The sequence below is a fragment of the Megalobrama amblycephala genome, linkage group LG22, assembly GCF_018812025.1.
Source record: "Megalobrama amblycephala isolate DHTTF-2021 linkage group LG22, ASM1881202v1, whole genome shotgun sequence".
NCBI classification, from domain to species: Eukaryota; Metazoa; Chordata; class Actinopteri; order Cypriniformes; family Xenocyprididae; genus Megalobrama; species Megalobrama amblycephala.
The window spans coordinates 1,076,025-1,100,238 of record NC_063065.1 but is presented as its reverse complement, the minus strand read 5'-3'; the positions used below and the strand labels follow the sequence as shown (position 1 = coordinate 1,100,238).

The following is a 24,214-nucleotide window of genomic DNA, read 5'->3' as shown; positions in this document are numbered from 1 at the left end:
TTTGTCCCCATTCACCCGATCGATTTTAACTTTTTTTAACGCCGGTGTGATAAGAAAGTTCAATACGCCACTGCTAAATTCAAACCTGCTTTCCCGCTGCTGGCGCTGAGCCAGAGATTGACGCGAGGGAATTGCAAGTTGATGACAAGGAATTAATTAAATTATAATTAAATCATTAAAAATCAAACAAATAGACTAAATAATATTCAAATAAAAAAAATTTGGCAACAAAACTTAATATTTTATTTCTTTATTCTGCACGTGACCATTCAGTTACAGAACTGAACGCGTCTGCTCAATTCAAAGTGGGCTGAACGGGAGTCGCACCTCACTTTGCCCATTTCGCCTCACCTTTGACTGACAAGATGATGGAGGAAAATTTAGTTTCAAAGAGAAATGTAAAAGCGCCTATTTAAGCGAGTTTGTCATTTGTACTGTTTTGTTGTTGTGCTTTTTATTAAGAATGATAATGAACTCATTATTAATGAACCCATCATTAAAATGCATTCACGGGCGTTCATAACCATGCGTGTCCACTGGCGCGGTGCCGTTATGAATGCCCGTGCGCTCTCCCGAGTCTCAAATGAGTTGGCACGCATATAGCCTAGCCTGCAGTGCATAAAAGAAGAGCAGTGCAGAACAGATGCTGTCTTCTACGTTTCTATCAAAAACTAATAAATTATAGTTTTTTATTTAAAATAAAAGCGATTACAAAGGAAATGTTTACTGTTCATGTTTTTTATTGTATGGAAAAATCCCACTTAAAAAAACAGACCGCCATTACATTTTTCCTCTCGCGCACACCCTGGTGGCAGCTCGCGTACCCCTGGGGGTGCGCGCACCACACTTTGGGAATCCCTGGTGTAACCTATGTATGCTATGAGTATCTCTAAGAAACTATAACTAGGGATGTCCCGATCAGGTTTTTTTGCCCTCGAGTCCGAGTCATTTGATTTTGAGTATCTGCCGATACCGAGTCCCGATCCGATACTTCTATAATACATCAAAAAAAGAATAAAGAAGAGCGAAAAAAAAAAAAACGTTCCAGGACGTTCCTTATTTTTGATTTAATTACAAACAGATCACTTCTGTGAGGTAGCTTGAACAATCAAGTAATAAATAACATAAATTGTTCACTTCACTTCACTTTAGTGCAACAGTAAATATAAAAAATATAATAATATAAACCAGGGACATAATTACACCAGGGATTCCCAAAGTGTGGTGCGCGCACCCCCTGGTGGCAGCTCGCGTACCCCTGGGGGTGCGCACACCACACTTTGGGAATCCCTGGTGCAACCTATGTAATAATAGGTGTAATTCTTAAGCATTGAACAATGGCACATTGATTAAACGCAACAATGGCAAGGAAACATTTCTTGTCAAACTAACCCAGCAGATATGATTCTTGGTTATAGTTTCTTAGAGATACATAGTGGGGTTAAAAACAAGCTTATTATTGTTAACTTTAACTAAAACTAAAAGTAAACTTTATTTCAGCTAGTTGTCAGCCAAGGCTACATGTCTCATTTTAATTTAGTTTAAGTAGATTTACTAAAATAATTAAAGCTGCAAGCAGCATTTATCGGGGTTCAAGCTTTTAAGACCTTTATGCCATTTATGGTGTTAGGTTCTAGGCCGACACGAAAGCATTTAAGATTCATAGGCTTTTGGATGGAGATACATTTATGCATGATCCTGTTATGGCTATCCAAATGATAAAGTTCAACAGTTTTTTATAATTATTGACCTTGAAAAAATCTAGAGAATTGTACTGCAGTGGTTTTGAGGTTGAGTGAAATACCATGAGGCAAACTTGTAGAGAATGAGGAGATTCAACATATGCTATGAGTATTGTTTTTGTGTGATACATAGCGCCACCTAGTGGCTGATTTCTTTCATACTTCACACAGATCGCTAGAGTCAAGAGTCAAATAGGTCCACCAAGTTTTGTTTTATCGGCCTCCGTTAACTTGGTCAAAAAAGCTTTTTTTTCTATTAAAATGCTCTCTGACCAATATGGATTTTCTAAATGCTTTGTGCATCTGCCACATCATGTGCCCAGGCTAAAAACTGGATGGATAGCCCTAATATGCTTCGAAGCACTGATTCACATAGTGTGCTTGAAGTCTGTTGCTGTCCCTCAGAGAGCTGACCGAGCGGCCATACCCTTCAAGTTGTCTTGTTTACATGGCATTGTTTCCTTTAATTTAGCCTTGAGGACAAAGATAACCTGTTAAATTCCTTTGACTGTCTCTGTAATGGAAGAGATCAGGGTGGTTTGAATATATGTATATAGGACATGCCTCATCTGTAGACATCCATCACTTGCATCAACTCTTACTACTTGAGTTACATGACCTATTACATGACCTAATGCCTCCTCTGGGCCATGCTTGAGATACTGTTTAACCACCTTGAACTTTCAAAAGCTAAGGTTACCTCTCATTGAACAATGTTAATGCAGATTGCCTCCAATTTATCATATTGCCCGTATGTCTACGAAAAATGGTCATTGACATATTTATGTAACATTTTTAAAGCTTTTCATGTGTGTCAGAGGCTCCTCTCACATATAGTACTGTATGTGCTAAGCTTATGTTCCTAATATAGCACAAGTGACAAGTGTTAAAGTTGCCACACTTTCTTCATCAAGTGCTAATTATCCCCCTCCTTCCCCGACGACTCCTTTAACGTCTGTTGGAGCCACTGCATCATCTTGAGCAACAACAGGCACTTTTCACATCTACCCATTGAGAAGTTCTGTAACGAACAGTTCAAGATGACAAAGAAAATAGGGCTGCACAATTTTAGCATCTCAGAGTGTTTGGTCAAGCAGATGTTTTTTTCAAGGTTTTGATTTTTAAGAAGTGTGAAATTTTTTGTGGCATGTTGCTTACATGATTTTAGTGGTTAGCATGAATGCCTCATTAAGGCTTTCACTCTGGATTAACAGGAGATCTGGTAACCTTAACATCCTGTCTCTTTTCCTATAGCTGCCAGGTCCATGTCTTGCTATGACGAGGTGGAAGATTCCGATCCACACTCTTCCCTGAGATGGAGGCGATTCATTCTCAGCTCCTTTGTCGTCTCAGCTCACCAAAAGGTCAATGACTTGACCCATTGTACTTCATGACCATTGAGCAGGCTATTAATGGAGACTGAGGGTGTCTGTTTGTTTGATTTACTTGGACAAGTGTTCACTGGACGTCCCATGATGCTTTTGCTCCTTTGAGTTGCTTGTCATTTCTTCGTTATCCCTTGTTCGAGCCAGCTGTACGATGAAGACAGAGAATACAGGTATTGATATTTGCACAATGTAACCCTATGTTTGTTTATAAATGAATGTATCTATGTATCTATCTATCTATCTATCTATCTTGATTGTTCTCCACAAGAACATATTATGCTTCCATTAGGCAAACTGGTATGACTTTTGACCTCTGCTGTGCAAATGTTTCTTTTTCCCTCACTCTCTTGTCACTGGTTTTTCTATCCCCCCTCAGCCACACACAAACACTCTGCTCCCTGCAGGAGAAGGAGAACACATCACTGAAGCACAGATGAAGGTAATGCAAAGCAATGCTTTTTCTTTTTGATTTTTAGTTGCTCAGTGTTGTAATTGACACGAAAAATGTTTTAAATATCGTATTTCATAAATATTGAATTAAACTGTTTAATAAGCTAAAAACAATTGTGATCATAATGTCTGAGGGCCAACGTTTTTTCTCAATCACTTTGGCTCATTTTTCGAAACAGTCTTAACATTCTCTAAGTGCATCTGTCACAACTGTTCACTTGAAATAAAAAAGTGTTTTTGCCATTGTGTGAGCCACACTGGTTAAAATGTTTAGATGTATTTTTGATGGTTTAAATAAATTAGGTGTAATTTGCTGTGTTTTCTATTTTTTAGTTGACACTGTCTGTTATCTACACTATACAAGAATGTCAGTTCTTGACATTCCACTGAGCTTTTTAGATACAGATTTCAGCAGTAGGTAAAAATGTTCTAGAAAATGCCAATACTGTAGTATACAAAAAGAAAATGGACATTATGTGTCCTCATCTAATATGTACTTACATCAAAAAAAAAAAAAGTACAGTGTGTTGTTGAAGACACCTAATATAAAGTTGGACAGAACATTTTTATTTATGTATTACATGTAAACTGAAAACTCCATATAGCCTACTGTACGTTTGTGATTGCAATGGCAGGTTCCTAATTCATTACATTTGCATATTTAGCAGACATTACAAACATTCCATGTCACATGTATTTATGGAATATACATGCATGTAGTAAAAGGACATAAATTGATCATTCAAAGATTTCTGTGTAATTTAATTTCAATTTTCATTGGTTATGATTGTTAAAAGGTGAAATGCCTGGGTCATACTTCACACCAAAATTTATAGAAAAAATAAATAAATCGAAGCCTTTAAATCTTTAAATTTCTAGTTGCTTTCTGTAATGTGAAAAAATATATTTTGCTGTAATATAGGAAAAGTTTAAACACCAAACTGTAAAGAAGAAATAATGTTTGCAAAAAAAATGAAACCTTTAAACCTTTGAATTCCTAGTTTCTTTCTATAATGTGAAAAAAATTGCTGTAATATAGGATAAGTTATTTAAAATGTAAAGAATGTTTGTAAAGTACAATCAAAATCTTTATCATTATAGTATGTGTACTGAATTTATTTTACACTGATGTTATCCAAATGAAGTCACAATGAAAAAAAAAAATCATCCTAACAATAGGAATATTTTTCTCATTATCATCTTTTTTCTTTTTGAGGTGAATTATGACATTTATCTGTGAGATTGTAGGCTACTTACATTAATGAATACCTTAATTTGATTAATAACTGAGAATGTGTTTTGATAATAGTGGGACAAGTTGTCACAAGGGAAGTATCTCAGTAACTCTTTGGTTAGTTTGGTCAGTGTTATCAGCTTATTGAGAGAGTTATCATGTTATACTCTCTCATATACACAGTCTTCACTCATTTGTTACTGTTGGTGTAATTGGTAACACTTTACAATAAGGTTCAGTTCATTTATGCATTAGGTAACATGACCTAACATGACCTAGGAATATAGGTTAATGTTAATTTCTGCATATACCATTTTTTTATATATATACTTTTTTCATTTTACTATTGTAAAGTGTAGCAAAAGGTTAACAAGTAATGTTAAAAATGTTAAATAGTTATGTTAGAAATGTTAAATAGATTTTTGAAGCCTTTATTTGTAAATTGTGAATACAAGAATTGATGCTCAATAATAAACCTACACTGAGAAATTAAAGAAATGAAAAGTTGTGACAACTTGCCCCATCCTGATTTACATGGACACCAAGAAAGTGTGCTTCATATGAGATTTAATGGTGGTGGTGCCCTCAAGTGGTGGTGACTGACTATTGCATCTCTTAAACTTTTTTTTTTTTTAATGCCATAAACCAACAATACAATGAGATATATCATTGAAGTAAAAAAATAAAAAATACAGCAACTAAAATAGAATGAAATAACAATGCCAGAGGACAAGAATAAAATTATAACAAACAAAAGGAAAAGGGTGCTACTTTACACATCATATCTGCTTACAATGTTATAAGCTCAAATTGCCTTTTTAGTTTTACAATTACGCAAAACAGAACAATATAGTTTGAGATCATTTTTAAAGCAAAAAAAATTGGCTTGGGGTCAGACCATTTCATCTTATGAATGTGAAACTTTCCCGTTAATATTAACAATTGTATGAAGTATGCCTTCTCTTTCTCAATCCCATGATCATTAAAGTGTATCATTCATATCAAGTCCACTTAACTGCAATTGAATGTTGAATTTTTTTCTTAATTAAATGCTCCACCTCAATCCAAAATATTTTTGTATGCATACAATGGAAAAAAAGAAAGAAAAATAGTTTCCTTTTCACCTTTACAGAAATTACAAGAGTAATCAATATCTAATTTAAACTGTTCCAGCACATGTTTTCCTGGGTATATTCTATGCATTATTTTAAAAGAGACTTCTTTTACTTTATTATTAACATAGAATTTATCCACTGTTCACCAAGCTTTACGCCAATTCACATCCCCAAACACAGAAGACCAGAAAAAACGAGCTGGAGGATAAACAATATTATTAAGTATATTTCTAATATAGTTATTTGAGACTCTATTTTGTAAAATATTTGTATTACCAATAAATATTTTACCCTTGATATCTGTAAAATTTAGATCTTCCTCCTGTATTGCATTCCTCAGAAGGATCAATACTTTTTGGGGAATTGCATCCAATACAACAGCAAACTCCTTGGGTCTAACTGGTATTTTAAATTTATTCAAAAATTCTCTATATGTCAGTAAATTTCCATCATTATTTAAAAGTTGACTAACTAATATAATATTGTTTTCAACCCAGTAATAATAAAAAAAGAGATTTATTTTTGTATAGGATGTCTTTGTTGTTCAAAATATAATCTCCTAGGTGAAAAGTTATGCTTATAGGCCAGTGTCCGTGCCATGAGAGCTTGTTTATGAAATTTAGAAATTTATTTAACCACGATTGAATAATTACACTTTAATAAAAATGAGAGGTCACCCAATTCTATTGCAGCTCTTAAACTCACAGCATTGTGGAGGTCACTTTAAATTTAGAATGAATATATTGCCAACATAATTGACAAGAAAGAGATTGTTCTTAATTGAGCTGAACTCTAAATTCTTAGTCCAATGATGATGGCTGCTGCTGTGGCAAAAATCAACAGGACTCTTACTGCATAAGAGACAAACATGTCCAATTGTCTTTCGAAAGTTTTATGTCTTGCAAGAAAGGTCAAACAATAAACAGAAACACAAGTAGCTGCAGAGTGTAAGACAAAGAATGAAAGCTTCCCCTCACTTGTATATCTCTAACCTCTGTCCTTTTACCATATTAGGAACATGTTTACCACTTCAGTGTTTTTCCACTTGTCACCCAAAAAATGCATACTTAAGCACTTATGAGAAAAAACAAAATCATTTAACCATAAGCATATAAGTAAAATCATATGGAAATTATACAGAAACTCAAAATTTTCCCCACAATTCCCCCCTTTTATCATTTATTGATAACTAATCACTACATCTATTACAGTGCTTCACTAAGGTAAAAATGCTTATCTTCCCAAAAATATGAAAACAAGCAAATTTACGTTTACATCACATTTATACTCTTCATCTCTGTTCTTCATACAAACAACTAATTGAGGTACACCACCCAATCATAGAACTAAAGACAACATCCTTCATCTTACAGACACATAGCTTGTACCATCTTAGTTGTATAACATCTTTTCACAACAGATCTGTTTTGTAGCCCATGATGTGTCATTGTCGAACCTTGGTGGTGATTCAGAATTCCTTGAGCTGATTTCACCTTTACACTAACCTTAGAGAGGAAATGAAGACATTTCTTTACAATAGTTCAACATGTCATGTTCACACAATTCAGTTGATGCCACTCATTGTTTAGCCCCTTCCATTCCCAAAAATTGGGTCTTCCAACCTAATTTAAAACATTTCAGGCATATTTTCAGCCATGCATTAATTTAGTTACCGTCCTCCTTTTTTGATGCATTGCCCATCAGTTTATCATAGTGATAGTTGGAGAAATGTTTCTCTAAACAACATTTGCCATCAACACTAAAATAAACGCTGTCTTTAATTCTGCAACCAGATTCCCTCCAGCTTTCTCTGCCGCTGAACATGCTCTGTAAAGAGTTAGAAAAACCATGAAATCTCTGACAGTTTTCTTGAACAGAATCAGGTGCTTTCTGGAGCTTAGGGAAGTTGCATTCAAGAGCCACCAGAGCCATTGGACTGCCTAATAGTGTTAAAACATGGAGACAGGTTAATGACAGCAGTATTTAATCACTAAAATCATTAGACATTCTCTTAGCAGCAACATATCAGTGCTGAGATTATACTCAGTGAAATTATTACAACTGTCCTTTCAGTGTAGTGTTCTGTTACATCTGTAACCGGAGCCATCAGCCCTGCACATCGTAGTGACAAACATCAGACAAAAAGTTACTGGTCATAGAAGAAATTCATCAAAATAGTCATTTCTATCATTCAAGGTCTATATTACTAATTTAAAGACCTCTTTATACTCATTGAGTTTTCCTTTGACATATTTAACAATTAACTGCCCTCTTCATGGAAATCATTTCTTTTAACATCTCTGTGTCCATGATTTTCAACTGAGACACTGTACTTCACCATAAATAGCTGATCACTTATGACACAGGCTCATATAGCAGCATTTAGCTGACTTTGAATGAGAGAGAGACTCTTAGGCATTCAGGAATAGTACACTGCCTTTTAATAACTTTTAACATCAGACTTTATCTACTGTCTTTTGTCTCTGGCCCAGCTTAAGACTTTGTCAGAAATGACGTACGTTTTCAAATAAACAACTGTGTTTATATTTGTCTTTTACTAACACATCAGAGAATTGAGAAATTAGAAATTTCCAATCAGTTCTAGTCTGTTGTCTCATTTTTGCCATTTAAACCCCTTTCATTTTGACCATCAAAAAAACATTTAAAAATTAAAGGTCCTGAATCATTTTAGTTATTTTACACTATGATAGCGATGTGCTTATCACATAAAAAACATACTTGAGACTGTTCAAATATTTTTCCTTAAAATGAAACATTCTTTCAGAATTTTCATTTTTATAACACTAACTTTTGCTGCTATATTTCTCTTCATTATAGCCACTTATCCCATTTTATAATTTATTATAATAAATCCATGTGCACTTTAAATCATAATACCTTAATTTAATTTTATTCCTTGAGGATGAGCTGTGTCAAAATATACAGTGTAATGGTCAGTGGCTTACAGCTTAATCTGCATTATGTGGTTTGCAGTAGTTTGGTAAAATTGGTAAACATTCTGTATCTTTGTATGGTTGACCCTACTTCAAATGACAAGTGTGATGGAACATTTGAACTAATTAATAATGAACTAACATTTATTTTCTTCTACAGGCCTAATAATAATCTAATTTTGAAATAGAGAAATAGTCACTAGGACTGAGTGTTGTAAGTGGAAAAATTCTGCTGTGCTGGCTAGACACCATCCTTCTAAGGATAAAAAATAGTCTTTGAGAAATTGTTTTAACCTATTGAGTAATCTGAACTATTAACCTGAGACATTTTTTGATGATCTTGTGATTCAGTTGTTCTAATCTAAATTTATGTGGACAGAGGAACTGAGATGTTTTTCTTAAATCTAAACCAATCGTATTAAGACTGATGATAATGAGTAATAGATCATGCCATACTGACTGTGAAGTGTACCTGAAATCCTATAAAACCTGTTGTATTTGTTTGTCCGGAGAGAGATTCTCTGGGAATAATTAGAACCCTCCTGGCCGTGATTAAAGCTTAGAAGGGCAACAACTGGAGTCTCTGGTTATTGCTGCAGCAAGTCAGGTTAGGGAACAAGGTTTAAGAGGGTCAAGACGTTGACCAAGATATTGAGTGTCGATTAGGAGACACTCCGAAAGATCATATATTATTGAGTGTCGATTTGGAGATGCTCCCAAGTGTATTATTGAGTGTCGATTAGGAGGTGCTTTGAAAGATCAGGATATTTATTGAGTGTCGTATAGGAGACGCCCCAGAACAGGTAACTTAAATCAGGTGCGTCTTGGAAAATCTACCACACAAGTTAAGAACATTTCGAGTTTAGATTGAATTATCTTAGACTGGACAGTTTAGTCTGTGGCACATACATTATATTCAGGCAACTGATTTACTGTCGTGTTCAGGATCATGTTGGGATATTGCAGTGTTTACATTGTTTAAAAAAAGACAAAAGAGGATGTGTTCATTTTCATGTCTGGTTTATTCTACAGAACTACAGAAGAGATTGTCACAGCAATCAGTGTTTAGAGAGATCCATCTAATATTTTCACTCCTCATCGGCCCCTTTCTGTTAGAAAGAAAAATGACAAAATAAAAATGTTAAAGGTAAGCTGATCCAAGCTGATTCAAAATGGCTTAAACTCTACACAGATAATTGACATTTATGGTATTTTATTTTAATAGCCACACTTGTTAAATAGCGAAATGCATTTCATCAAGTGTAGTTGTTGAATGTAGTTGCTATTCATATTCCGAAGTCACTAAAAAGTGCAGATCTAGAGTACCTATTAAGTCGAGTAGGGCTGTCACAATTCCTCGCTTAAATTTGAGTACTCAATTGCAATTTACCCGTGTTGAGTAACCGCAAGATACCGGAAGTGGCACATTCCACAGATGAGAACTTTCACAACTTTGACGCAAAGCCCTTACGTCACATGTTACGTCCTCTCTGAGAGCGGCTTTGTTCACAGTAAATGCTGCTCCACACAAACTCATTCTCTATAGTATCGTGTTTGTTTGGGTTTCCATTAACGTGCATTTGATAAAGCATAGAAAGACTGATGCGCTTTGTGTTTAATAGCGTTAAGTGTTGCACTGTTATCATTTACATGAGTGGAGCGCATCTCACACTCCATCTCTGCATATGCTGTATGTTTGCGTTGCTTATAACGTTCATCTTGGAATGCAATTGGCGCTAGGTTTGTAAGGCAAGTCATTTATAAACCTACGTCAACACAGGAGAATACATCAATATCTTTCTAAATATGCTAGCTGTTCATCATGATTTCAAAATAAAATTTTAAACCCTCAAACAATGAGAGCAGTTTGCATGTTTTAAAGTGTCCACATATTCTTGTTCAAGAAATTACAGTGGCTATAGAATTTCTATCGTAAGGGGTGGCCCAATGTTACATATTAAGTGGACATTTCAATGAAATGTTGTTTGGCCAATATTAAACAAGGATTTGATCTGCTGTAAAGTATAATAATCTCCAGGCCGTTGGCACCCTCTGCAAGCATTTTTTTATAATACATAATGGACATAGGATGATTGTGAATATTATGTATATATTTTAGCAGCGTTGTTCAATAAATCCATATGATTACTTGCTTTTGATACTTTATTTGAGTCTATTACTTTTGCCTCATTGTTATGTATTTTAAGTCATTTTAACAGCTATTGTTCACCTTAGGCCTATTTTTATTACTACAAATGAAATTACTTATTTTTTACTCATAACAGACTTATTACTTTGTTACCAAAATAATCGTCAGTGACAGCCCTAAAATCAACGAAATTCACTTGTTTCAAGTACCTTGGATCCTGTATCACGGCTCTTGGCTCTCAGTTTGTTGACCTGAGATTCAGCAATATCAGCCCTCTCCTCTGCCTCATCCAGCTCATGCTGTATCTTACGGAACTTGCCCAGATTGGAATTGGATTGTTCTTCCTAAAGATTACACAAAACAGCATTTGTGAAAATCAAAAGATACAATTACTGCAGAAGTTGTATCATATGATGGCACCAGTGGGGGAAAATACTCACCGCCACCTCAGAAGCTCTCTTGTAGGATTTGACCTTCAGCTGGAGTTTGTCCACCAGATCCTGCAAGCGACCCAGATTCTTTCGGTCTTCCTCAGTCTATGCAAAGCAAAAAATGTTTTTAGTATATGCAGTATACATTTAAATACTGTATGACAGCACTTTATGTATTTTCAACAAAAAAACATGATCAAATCAACCAGGGACAAAATAGTTAAGAGGCTCAATTTTTCCTACCTGGTAGGTGAGCTCCTTGATGCGTCTTTCATATTTACGAATCCCCTTGATAGAGTCACTGGCCTTTCTCTGTTCTAACTCCACCTCACTTTCTAGCTCTCTCACCTATCAGATGTGTAACAATTATGGTATAAAAAAAATGTAAGTTTAGAATAAGCATTTTACAAAAAACACTGTATACTTGTTTCTAAAAAAAAACACTAGCAACTTACCCTGACTTCCAGTTTCTGGACCTGCTTCTTGCCACCCTTCATGGCGATCTGCTCAGCTTCATCCAGACGGTGCTGCAGGTCCTTGATGGTCTGCTCCATGTTCTTTTTCATGCGCTCCAGATGAGCACTGGTGTCCTGCTCCTTCTTCAGCTCCTCAGCCATCATGGCAGCATCAGTGATGGCCTTCTTGGCTTTTTCCTCAGCATTCCTGCACTCCTGCACTGCCTCCTCAACCTCAGTCTGAAGGTGAGTATTATCTCCCTCCAGCTTCTTCTTCTGATTCAGCAGGCTGGTGTTCTGAACATAGACAATATTGACATTCATGTAGTTTCTAGTTGATATTGTGTACTTATTGAGGATTTAATGGTTTTACTTGTGTTTGTCTAATAAAGATGTGTCATACCTGAGAATGCAGGAGCTGAACTCTCTCACTGACATCCAGCAGTTCCTGCTCAGCCAGTTTCCTTCCTCTCTCAGTCTGTTCCACCAGGGATCTCAGCTCATCCAGTTCAGCCTGCAGCAGATTGTTGCGTCTCTCCACAATCGCAAAGTTTTCTTTGAGATCATCATTACTACGAAGAGCATCATCTAGTTGCAGTTGGGCATCCTGTTAAGTACAAGTTTTACAAATGAAAATACTGAAGAACTATATTGGATTTCACCTAAGCATCAAAAAATCTTGATTTGAAGTTTCGTCATACTTTGAGATGTCCATGAAGACCCTTGAGTTGCTTCTGGGCTTCTGCTGCCTGTCTGTTAGCCTGGCTGAGCTGAATCTCCATCTCATTGAGGTCTCCCTCCATCTTCTTCTTCAGTCTGAGAGCTTCATTCCTGCTGCGAGTCTCTGATTCCAGTGAGGTCTGCAGGGTATCCACCACTCTCTGCTGGTTCCTCTTGGCCTGCTCCATCTCTTCATCTTTCTCCGTCAGCTTACGTTCAATTTCAGCTTTGATCTGACTGAACTCCAGCTGAGCTCTAAGTATCTTGCCTTCCTCATGTTCAAGGGAACCCTATGAAGAGTAAAATTGGTGTTTGTTATTGTTGAGTTTTAAAGTTTTGTTTAGCCTTGTGTTTTTGGGTGGGAGGTGACTTCCCTTAAAATAGTATGTAATGATCAATTGCCTTAATAGCTTGATTTAAATCAGAGAGTTGTCAAATGAATAAGAATTTTGTGGGAAAATTGTTCTTCTTTTACCTCAGCCTCCTCCAGAGCAGTTTGGATCTCTTGTTTCTCCTGCTCTAGTTGTTTTCGTAGTTTCTCCAGCTCATGAATACTTTTCCCAGTCTCACCAAGTTGCTCAGTGAGGTCAGAAATTTCCTCTGTGCAATAGACATAACATGTGAGCTCACAAATACAAGCAATTAAAGTATTTGTTTGGAGTTGTAAAACCACTCTTACCTTGGAGATTCTTGTTCTCCCTCTTCATGCTCTCCAGGTGGTCCAATGACTCCTCATATGAGTTTTTCAATTTAAAGAGTTCAGTGCTCAGAGATCTGGCTTCTTTTTGGGCACTTTCCAGTTCAGTTTGGGACTCCTCATACTTCTGTTTCCACTCAGCCAGGACCTGGTTAAATTAAACAAGGCCAAATGGCCAATGAGAGCAGTGGAGTTTTGGTCAAGTGGTTTTGTAGTAAAGAATAGACCCTAAAATACTGGACCCTATCAATAGTTAAAAACCTGTTTACTATCATTTTAACATTGAACATTTTTATGCTATTTGGTATTTTACATGGTATTTTGTTTTGTAAATATATGGCTAATTTTTTCAGCTAATGACAAAATGTACTTTCTCTCCTTACTTTATCAAAGTTTCTTTGCTTCTTGTCCAGAGCAGCAGCAGCAGCATTGGATCTCTCCACATCCACCATGAGATCTTCAATCTCATTCTGCAGCCTGTGCTTGGTCTTCTCCAGAGAGGAGCATTTAGCATTAACAGCTTCCACAGCTTCTTCTGCATCTTGGAGACGCTGAGTCAGTTTCTTCCTGTAATAAGAAAAATACAAAATATATCATTACATATACATCTGAAATATACATCTGAAGCATCATTCATTAAACTGTATTTAAATGTGTTTAAAAGGCCACAAACTATAGCAGAAAATTCAGAAAAGTATCTCATTACTAAAGACCAGACTCTTTTAACATTTAAATATTGTTTGTTTGTTTCTTACTTTGCTTCCTCCAGCTCCTCAGTCCTCTGGATGGCATCAGTTTCATACTTGGTTCTCCACTGAGCCACCTCAGAGTTTGCCTTGGACATACTACGCTGCAGCTCAGCCTTGGTTTCTTGCTCTTCCTCATATTGCTCCCTCAGCAGATCAGCATCATGTCGAGCAGACTGAACTGCATGGGCTAGAGCATTCTTAGCCTGAGGACAAACAAAAACAAACAAATATTTGGGGCCAGTTTATTGCTTTAGCAAAAATTTTAGACTTGGATGGAAATTTTGAAAACCTTGATTTCTTCTTCTAGCTGTCTCTTGAGGTCTTCAATTTGCTGAGTGTTGGACTGCTTGCCTCTGGTTAACTGAGTCACCAGGGAGTCTTTTTCCTCAAACTGTCTGGCAAGTTCACCTAAAATGCAATATTAAAAAATATTGCCTTTTTTCCAAGTATCATTATGGTACATTTTGTAGCACAACACAATATTTTGTGTTCTTACCATTTTCAGTTTGCAGCTTGGCTTTTTGCATGGCAAAATCATTGATTGTGCGCTGACCTTCCTCAGCCTTGGTTCTGTACTCACTCATCTGGTCTTCCAGAGTTCTGCACATTTTCTCCAGGTTTATCTTGAGGATAAATTATGTCATAATTGATTGCTTTCTTTGACTGACAACACATACGTTATAGACTCTCTGCATAATTTCTCTCACTCACCTTTGCCTTTACAAGCTGCTCCATGTTGGAGACCACATCGTCCAGTTCCAGTCTGAGTTCACTCTTCTCTTTCTCCAGCTTCTGCTTCACTCTCTGGAGGTTATCAATCTGCTCTCCCAGATCAGCCACACTGTCTGCATGTTTCTTCCTCAGTGTAGCTGCAGTGGCCTCATGTTGCAGAGTGGCCTCTTCAAGGTCTCTGCGCACTTTCTGGAACTCAGCTTCACGTTTCTTGTTCATCTCAATCTGGGAAGCAGTGGCTCCACCAGCCTCCTCTAACCTCTCACTGATCTCCTCCAGTTCTCTGGACAGATCAGCTCTCTGTTTCTCAACTTTGGCACGAGCAGCTCTCTCAGCCTCCAGCTCTTCCTCAAGCTCTTCAATTCTGGCCTAGTAATGTGAATAAATTCAAAATTAAGTTTAAAATTCCTAACTATCCAACCCATCTTATTAAGATATATAAAGTTTACCTGCAACTCTTTCAGTTTTTTCTGGAGTTGGGACTCTAAAGCTTGTGCATCTTCAATCTTGCTATTGAGCTGGCTTATTTCAAAGTCTTTCCTGCCATTAGATAATGCATCAAACAACATTAACTAACAATGAACAATACATTTGTTACAGTATTTATTAAACTGTGTTAACATTAATTAATAAAAATAAAACTTTTCATTGTTAGCTTGTTTCAGCTCAGGCCCATTTTTATAATATTATTATTAAATATATATTACATTTTTAATAATATGTTAGTTAATTTAACCATTTACTAAGATTAATAAATGATTAGATTAGCATTTTTGTCATTATTAGTTCATGGTAAATAACGTAGTTAACTAAAGTCAAATGGAACCTTATTGTTAAGTATTAAAATTGTATTTTATTTTGTAAATTATGAAATATATTACTTCTTCAGTCGCTCATCTGTCTGCTGCTTATCATTTTCCAAATCCATCACATTCTCTTGAGTCAACTTCAAGTCACCCTCAAGCTTTCTTTTAGCTCTCTCAAGATCCATGCGAATTTTCTTTTCTTGTTCCAAAGAACCTTCAAGCTATATTTCATCCAAAAAATATAAAATGTTTAAACAATTATTAAAAAAAAATTTAATTCTCATTTTCATTTTAATTCTAGTGTTATGTTATCTGGCTCTTACATCATCCACTTGTTGCTCCAGCTTGGCTTTGGCTTTGGTGAGTGTGTTGACTTTGTCTTCCTCACTCTGGAGGTCATCCAGCGTTTGCTGATGGGCCTCCTGAAGAGCTTTCTTCTCCTTGGTCAGCTTAGCGATGATCTCGTCCAAAGCTGCCATCTCTTCTGTAAGGTTTTTAACCTGTAGAAATGTGTCATTATATGAATGGACACTTAACACCATTCTTGCATCACTAACAGGTTTGGTGTTTAAAACTGACCTTGTTCTCAGTGGCATGTTTCTCTTTCTCTACTTTGGCCAGAGTGAGCTCAAGATCATCAATGTCCTTCTTGAGCTCAGAACATTCATCCTCCAGCTTTCGTTTCTTTGCAGTCAGCTCAGCATTCATTTCATCTTCATCCTCCAGTCTCTCAGTCAGCTCTTTAGTTTTGGCCTCAAGCTGGATCTTGCTCTTGATCAGACCCTCACATCTCTCCTCAGCATCTATAAGATTATCTTGCTCCTATCAACATGAAAAAGAAGAAAAAGAAAACTTGTTTTGTTTTCTGACTTGTGAAAATGTGAAAAGTGCAGAGTTGTATGTGAACTTACAGACTGCATTGAAAGCTGCAGGTCATTCTTCTCTTGGAGAAGGGAAACCATCTTTTCCTCAAGCTCCTTTCTGCGGGCTTCAGATTTGGCGTAAGCCTCCTTCAACTTGATGAATTCCTCCTTCATATTGGCCATTTCTTTCTCAGATTCTGCACTTTTGAGCAGAGGCTTGATCTTGAAGTAGAGCTTCATCCAGGGCCAATTCTTGACCCCCATGAAGGCGCGTACATTCCACTGGATCACCAACAAAGCATCTCTGTAAATATTAAATAAGAAATTTAAGTTAAATTATAAAATGTAACTTAGAGAATATGTTAAAGACTGAAGAGCTAAAATCTAACCTTCTTTCCACAAGTTTCTGGAACTCTTCTCTTGATAGAAAACCACGAGACCTGGACTGAATTCCAGTTATAATAAGTGCAAGACGGTCATCTCGCATCTCTTCAAGACCACCCAGAAGACCAGCCTTAAAAAAGACCTAAATAGTAAAGAAGTTTGTGTCAAAAAGGATGACAATAGAAAAGTGGGCTTTGGAAAAAGTTTATGTTAATATAAAAATACCTTAGTATGTCCTAACTTGTACTGTTCGTGATCGATGTCCAGGGAGCCCAGAAGTTTTTCTGCACCCTTCTTGTTATCAATGAACTGTCCCTCAGGGATAGCAGCAGGATTTAGGATGCGGTAGCTACCAAAAAAAACAAAAACAAATTAACAATTATTTTTATATGTATTTATTTTTATTTCTAGCAATTGCTTAAATTTGCAAACAGAGCGTTGAAATATTGCAACTTGCAATAACTTAGAGTCATACATAAAATTATTTTGTAAGACATGAAAGCCTTTTGGTTTCATGCCAGTCAGAGCTGGAACCAGCTTCCAGAAGAGATCAGATGTGCTCCAACATTAGTCATATTCAAATCCAGACTCAAAACACTAGCTGCGCATTTACTGAATGAGCACTGTGCCACTGTACGTCCTACTGATTGCACTTTACCTGATCTTTGCATCATCTTTTTATTCTTTTAATTTTTTTTATAACTGTTTTAATTATTCTTGTTTTTATTTTTGTTTAAGATTTTATTTATTTTTGGTTAGGGCTGTCTTGTTGGAAGAGTTGAGAGAACTGGGAAATGACATGGTGAGCACGCACTCAGACGTGAGTGTGGGACACCAGGTCCTTTGACGCAGGCTGGTGTATTACCAAAAGCCATCAGAGCTGGACGTTTGGTGATAACTCCACTCCATTAAGGGGTTGAAGGGACACTGGAAGACATCAGAGGTAGAAGGTGTTAGAATACTACACCCTATTGAGGGGTAGGAGGGTCACTAGGAAGCCGGGAGCTGCTACTAATATGTCTCGCGAACCGAAGCTCTCTGACTCTTCCATTTAGATTGGGGAGCCCCTAATTTAGTGATTCAGGCATTATATTTTAATTTCTTAGGCATCTCTTGTGTTTTATGATTATTTTAATTCATTTTCTATGTAAAGCACTGAATTACTAACCGTTGTTTAAAATCTCCATACAGGATCCTGTTGGGGAATCCCTTTCTGCAGATCCTAATGCCCTCCAGCACACCGTTACAGCGCAGCTGGTGCATGACCAGAGGATTCTCCATCGCCCCAGGAGTCTTAGTCTCATTGGGGATGATGCAGCGCACAAAGTGAGGGTGAGTTGACCTCAAGTTGGTCATCAGCTTGTTCAAGTTCTCCTGTTGGTAGACCACAGAGGATTTAGATTTATATGCAATTAAACCTTGTAAGATACAATTGTGTTATATTATTTCATACCCTATGAAGGGCTGACACCGTCTGGAAGGAAGAACCCTTCTTTTTGCTGCCTTTGGCAGCTTTACCTCCAGAATCCGCAGCTGTGAAATAAATGATTTTTGTTACTATTAAACAACAAAAGTAGTGCTTATTATATTTTCATGTCACACTTCAGTGTGTACTTACCATCATCAGTAGCGAAATTAGCAAACAGAATAGACAACAGCTTAAGAGTTGACTTCTGAAAATACCCTACAACTGTCTCATTGAGAGGGTCCTTGTTCTTCACCAGCCAGTTTGAAATATTGTAGTCAACAGTGCCAGCATAGTGAACGAGGGCAAAATGGGCCTCTGGTTTACCCTTGACAATCCTGGGCTTCTGGAAGTTTGGATTTTTCCCCAAATGGTTGTCATAAAGCTTAGCTTTAAATGTTGCATCACTAGCTTTGGGGAACATGCACTCCTCTTCAAGGATAGACATGATACCCATGGGCTACAATAAATTGTAAATTGTGACAGTCAATATATCAGTTTGCCACAAAAGTTAATACTGAAAAGTAGGATTTTTCCCCTCACAGTATAATCATCAACATAATATTCACCCACCTTCTCAATAAGCTCAATACAAGCCTGCAAGTCCATGCCAAAGTCAATAAACACCCACTCAATGCCCTCCTTCTTGTATTCCTCTTGCTCCAGCACAAACATGTGGTGGTTGAAGAACTGCTGCAACTTCTCATTAGTGAAGTTGATGCACAGCTGCTCAAAAGTGTTGTACTGCAGGTGGAATATATTGTATAATCACAATGGTGCTTATCCAACTGCTTGTTGGATTTGTTCTTGAATAAAAATAATCAGTTGATTTCAGCTTACATCAAAGATCTCAAATCCAGCAATGTCCAGCACACCAATGAAGTACTGGCGAGGCTGTTTGGTGGCCAGAGATTGGTTGATTCTCACAACCATCCAGAGGAACATCTTCTCGTACACTGACTTTGCCAGAGCACCAATAGAGTAGTTCACCTGATGAAGAAAAGATTGAATTTTGCAGAATTTGACCCACTACAAACTAGATAGCGATTTTTCAGAGACATGAAAGATTTCGTTTGTATGTCTTGGAAAATGAACTTTTGATGCTAAAAACTCTAACGCCAATTAGATTATTTTCATTCATTACCTGCTGGACATTCTGTCCCTTGGTGACCCACTCATTTCCTACTTTGACTCTTGGGTGGCACAAACCCTTGATCAAGTCAGCTGAATTTAGGCCCATCAGATATGAGATTTTGTCAGCATCTACATGTTAAAGAAGAATACAGAGCTATGACACTATATACTACATGTCTTAGACTTTTTTCCTTTATGAATCTGAGATTTCAAGTTATACTGACCCTCAGTCCCATCAGCCTCGGCCTGTTCCTCTCTTTGCTTCTGTTTGAACTTCAGGTTGCCGAAGTGCATGACGGAACCAGTCAGCTTGTAGATGCTGTTCTTCTCTTCATGGGTGAAGCCCAACACATCAAATGCTTCCTACAGCAAATATACAGAGCATGTTAAATTTCAAGGCAAATGTTTCATATTCTACTTTTTGGCAATTACATTAGAAGTCTTTCTTTTTAAAGAAGAGACTGGGCAAGAGAACCAATTATTCTCTTTCAAGTTGTCCTATACCTGTATGACTTAATTTCTTCTGTGGAATACGAAAGGAGAGCATGTTCACGCTGTTCTTTTCCTTTTATTGTGCTTTTTCATACTTATTGAGAGCCCCTGATCATTATATGCTTTTATTGTGTAGAAACCAGCTAGGACATTAACAATTCATGTTCCACAGCAGAAACACAGTCATGCAGGTTGTCAAAAGTGTTAAAGGTGACTTTAAATTGCAAATGCTGGGTGGACTATTTCTTACAATATTTTATAATGTGGAATCTTGTATTGTGAACTGCCTATGATTTAACAAACACTCACATCAGTGCCCATCAGCTCGTCACCGTCATCAATAGAAGCCACTTGTGTCTCTCCTTGGGAGATGAAGGCATAGTCATAGGGGTTGTTGGTGATGAGCAGCATCTCTAAGGAGAAATGAGAACATAGGTCAGAAAAGACACTTCTAATTAGAGATGGCAGTGTTAATAGATATAATGGGTAATTTTACCTAGCAGTTCTGGTCTTCTCTGGGACAGAATCTGATAGAAGATGTGGTAGTCTCTCTCAGCCTTGAGCTGAAAAGTGACACGAGACTTCTCCAGAAGATCTACATGAATTAAAAAAGGGATGGATATTAAAACAGTTACACATTTCATCAATGTGTGATTTATTGGAATGATGTTCGGTAGAAAAGTACTTACACGTTTCAATATCAGCAGAAGCTAACTTTCCACTGTGGCCAAAATGGATACGGATAAATTTACCCTGTAAATAAAACAATACATAACATGCTCATGTAACATATCATGGAAACCAATATAGAATAGCAAAACCAATGTAAACCCCACTTACAAATCTGGAGGAGTTGTCATTTCTGATGGTCTTGGCATTACCGAAAGCCTCCAGAGCAGGATTACACTGGATGATTTGATCCTCCAGAGTTCCCTGAGAATATTGTAATAATAAGTGTGTAAAATGCTTGATGTACCTACTTTTCAGTTAACAGCCATGCATATTTTCAGATATTATGTAGTTTTGTAATAATAATAGAATAATCCATACAGAATCTAAGTCACAGTAGAAAAATAATTGGAAACAAAAATGTTGTTTGTTTACTAGTAAGTGCATTGCAATATAGTATTAAGGGAGCAAATTATGTCAATTTGTGACTCCAATGTTTAATATAAGACATCAATTTAGTAATTATTTTTTGTATGTTATGTTATATAGAAGGTATATTAATTCATCCATAATAAGCTATTTTTTATGGGAAATTAAGCACCTTTTTGTCCTGTGATGGGTCCTTCTTGCCGGGCGATACTGCTGCAATGCTCGCAAAGTACTGGATTACTTTTTTAGTGTTCACAGTCTTTCCAGCACCGGATTCTCCACTTAGAAGGAAAACAGTTCATTAAAATGCTGATAAAGTGCAGCAAAGAAAATATTGGTTAAAGGAGGAATATTATGCTACATAATATGTAATCATAATATGTATTACGTACGTGATCAGGACAGACTGGTTTTCTCTGTCTGTGAGAAAATAAAACATAAAAAAACTTAGCATTTGAAATTGCATTAGAAATCTCCCAAAAAAAAAAAAAAAATTACAAGTCAGATCATCACCTGACAGCATGTACTGGTAGGCATTGTCAGAGATGGAGAAGATGTGTGGAGGGGCCTCATTTCGTTTCTTTCCTCTGTAGGCATTGACGACTTCCTGGTTGTACACTGGCAAAAACTTGTAGGGGTTCACAGTGACACAGAAGAGCCCAGAGTAGGTCTGTAAGAGATTCACAGAAGGTTTAGATCTGCTCATGCAAGATGAAGAGAATGTGTGAGTGTTTTAAGACTCGACTCACATAGATCATCCAGGCTGCGTAACGCTCTTTGAGGTTAAACAGCACAGCGGGCTCATGCAGGAAGGTGAACATTACCATGTCCTCAATTTTATCGAACTTTGGTGGATTCTGGGGGTGAATATCGGCCTCCTTCACAGTTACTGTCTGTGGGAACACAAAAATGTTTTGACAGTCATACTGTACTTCTGTCTACAATCTAACACAGTGCAGAGATCAGATCTTACCTTTCCGAATTCAGTGTCAGCAGTGACTTTGCCACCGTCTCTACTGGTGATGGAGGCTTTGACAAATTCAACCACAGGGTCGGGCACAAAGCACTCTTTCTTCATGTCAAAGGGGCGAGTTTGGGCCTCCAGACGCTCCCTGTCTGACTTTCGTAAGAACGGAGCAGCTGCCCCGAACTCTGACATCACATCCACCATTGTTCAGTCAGACTGAGGCATAGATGACAAAATTCTCAGAACTTGTTCACAATTTAATTAATTTTTACAATCTGTTGTAAAAATAATACATGAAATATAATTATTTAGAAATATAAAAATATAAAATATTTCTAATTATTTATTTGGCTTTCAACAGAAATTATTGCATTCAAAAAGAAAATGTTGCATAAACACACACACATATACACAATGTGTTGACCTTCATAAAAGCATGCCTTACCAGATGAAATCCAAACCCAAGAAAGTTAAAGTCCTTTCAATAAAAAATAAACATCATTAATGAGAAGTCATCTTATTCTATTGTTCAGTCGTCATGAACTATTTAATCTAAATTCTGTGTCCTCTTACCTTTAGATGGCACAATGATGTGAGCTTGCAATATTGTGCTCTAAGGTATCTCTTTATATAGAGGCACAATGACTGTGACGTTGACACAAATCTGTATTTGGTTTGGGTCACTTGTGTGTGCAGCTCTTTTTGGGTGCCTGAAAAATCTTTGTGTGAGTAGTTTAGCATGTGGTGTGTGGAAAGATCAGAAAGGATCTAATCACAATGGTGCTATTTTTGTCTCATATGTATATCTTCTTTCTTAAAGATATCAGATCTTGGCTAAAGTTCTTCACTTCCATATTTTCTAGTTAGATTTATGTCAAATTCACATCATGTCTGTTGTTTTTTTAATGTCTGTAATGTATTATAGAGGTGGAGATAAATAAAATTGCTTAATTGACAGATTCCAGCAAAATGCACTATAATGCTTTTCTAGAAATGTATGTCATTTTCGTTCCTCAAAGAAACACTGGAAATTTCACAGGTTTGTCTTTGTGCTCAAGGATCAAGACAAGGTAACAATGCCTCACGAGCAAGATGACTGTCACAGAACAATAAAATTGTCAGTAGACAGCTGTAATGGTAACAATGAATGTCTGCACTTGCGACCTTTTGTTCTTGCTTAATGCAGAGACAGCTGCAACTCTTGCTTGTTCTTGTTTGTTGCTATGACCTTTCTTGATTTCCCAATGCTATATCCATCATTTGTGTTTTACAGGTTCATTTGCAGTCATTCAAACAACAGCTTCATTCATGTTCATCCACGTTCACCCCATTCTTTCTTCAAAAAGATTTTCCAGCTTTACAAAGATTGCATTAAATGGATTCTGTAAGATACAAAATGTAATTTGTATGTTTACAGAAGTTAATATATTCTGAATACAGTACAGCTGTGTTACTGTTTCTGTGCATCATGGAGAGCAGGTCAAACTAACCATCTTAGCCCCAGATCTGTTTCTGAAAAGTGTTAATGTATTGTCAGCTCTTCAGCGTTGATTTGTTAGGGAGCCGTGTGAGCCATCACTCAAGACCTTTTGTAAGGTTTCTGGCCTGCCTTGACCTCTCGTCCCTCAGTCATTCTGCACCTTCTCAACAAGTACCTTACTTAGTCTTAGCACTTGGGCAATCTATTCTAGGTCCCTCATACTTTTCAGAGCCTCATTCTCAGCTGTCTATTTACCCTTGTTTATCAGATCTCTGGAGCAAGAATGGAAGAAATGGGGACAACCTTATGTCTAATAAAGTTTGTAATCTGAGCTTCCCTTTTGTCATTGGGTGCTTTTAGAATGGTCTTGCATTTGTTGGGTTAAATAGGAATCCATTGTGTCTCTACTTCCTGTCTTCTGCTTCAACCCATGCAGCTAGTTTTGCTACTAACAAGTTGATTTTAAAGCTGGAGTAGGTGTAATTCTTAAGCATTAAACAATGGCACATTGATTAAACGCAACAGTGGCAAGGAAACATTTCTTGTCAGAATGACCCAGCAGATACGATTCTTGGTTATAGTTTCTTAGATTTTTTTATAGTTCATTGATTTACTAAAATAAAAGACTAAAACTTTAACTAACAGGGTTCCCACACTTCTTGAAAGTTATTGAAACTGCTTGATTTAAACATGAACTACATTTTGTTAG

The 24,214-nt window shown here is 36.8% G+C and overlaps 1 protein-coding gene and 1 long non-coding RNA gene across 4 annotated transcripts in view; one reads left to right on the top strand and one right to left on the bottom strand.

The window, feature by feature from the left end:
• Positions 1–24,214, top strand: part of LOC125258293 — a 48,044-nt gene that overhangs the window by 7,814 nt on the left and 16,016 nt on the right. The window contains exons 2-7 of one of the 3 annotated variants that reach the window (XR_007182577.1): positions 2,997–3,300; positions 3,507–3,569; positions 7,807–7,895; positions 9,916–10,030; positions 17,629–17,812; positions 18,061–18,189. This is a non-coding gene — a long non-coding RNA (uncharacterized LOC125258293). Of the gene's footprint in view, positions 1–2,996; positions 3,301–3,506; positions 3,570–7,806; positions 7,896–9,915; positions 10,031–17,628; positions 17,820–18,060; positions 18,201–24,214 lie in introns of those variants that run through there. The other 2 variants (XR_007182579.1, XR_007182578.1) reach the window with 2 other exon arrangements.
• On the bottom strand, positions 9,887–22,660 carry LOC125258289 (myosin-7-like). Its single transcript, XM_048175187.1, has 39 exons — positions 22,599–22,660; positions 22,471–22,503; positions 22,032–22,241; positions 21,808–21,951; positions 21,572–21,728; positions 21,451–21,478; positions 21,231–21,339; positions 20,801–20,893; positions 20,650–20,713; positions 20,457–20,555; positions 20,270–20,373; positions 19,693–19,831; positions 19,479–19,597; positions 19,175–19,324; positions 18,908–19,078; positions 18,488–18,794; positions 18,323–18,402; positions 18,038–18,243; positions 17,095–17,218; positions 16,875–17,011; positions 16,534–16,789; positions 16,202–16,444; positions 15,946–16,122; positions 15,698–15,843; positions 15,266–15,356; positions 14,796–15,185; positions 14,581–14,707; positions 14,374–14,492; positions 14,091–14,287; positions 13,719–13,902; positions 13,318–13,483; positions 13,114–13,238; positions 12,620–12,928; positions 12,322–12,525; positions 11,919–12,215; positions 11,707–11,811; positions 11,473–11,568; positions 11,242–11,376; positions 9,887–9,992 (listed from the first exon to the last, which is right to left on the bottom strand). Exons 3-39 carry the CDS (start codon positions 22,227–22,229, stop codon positions 9,972–9,974), a joined length of 5,817 nt encoding a protein of 1,938 aa, XP_048031144.1. The 5' UTR covers positions 22,230–22,241; positions 22,471–22,503; positions 22,599–22,660; the 3' UTR covers positions 9,887–9,971.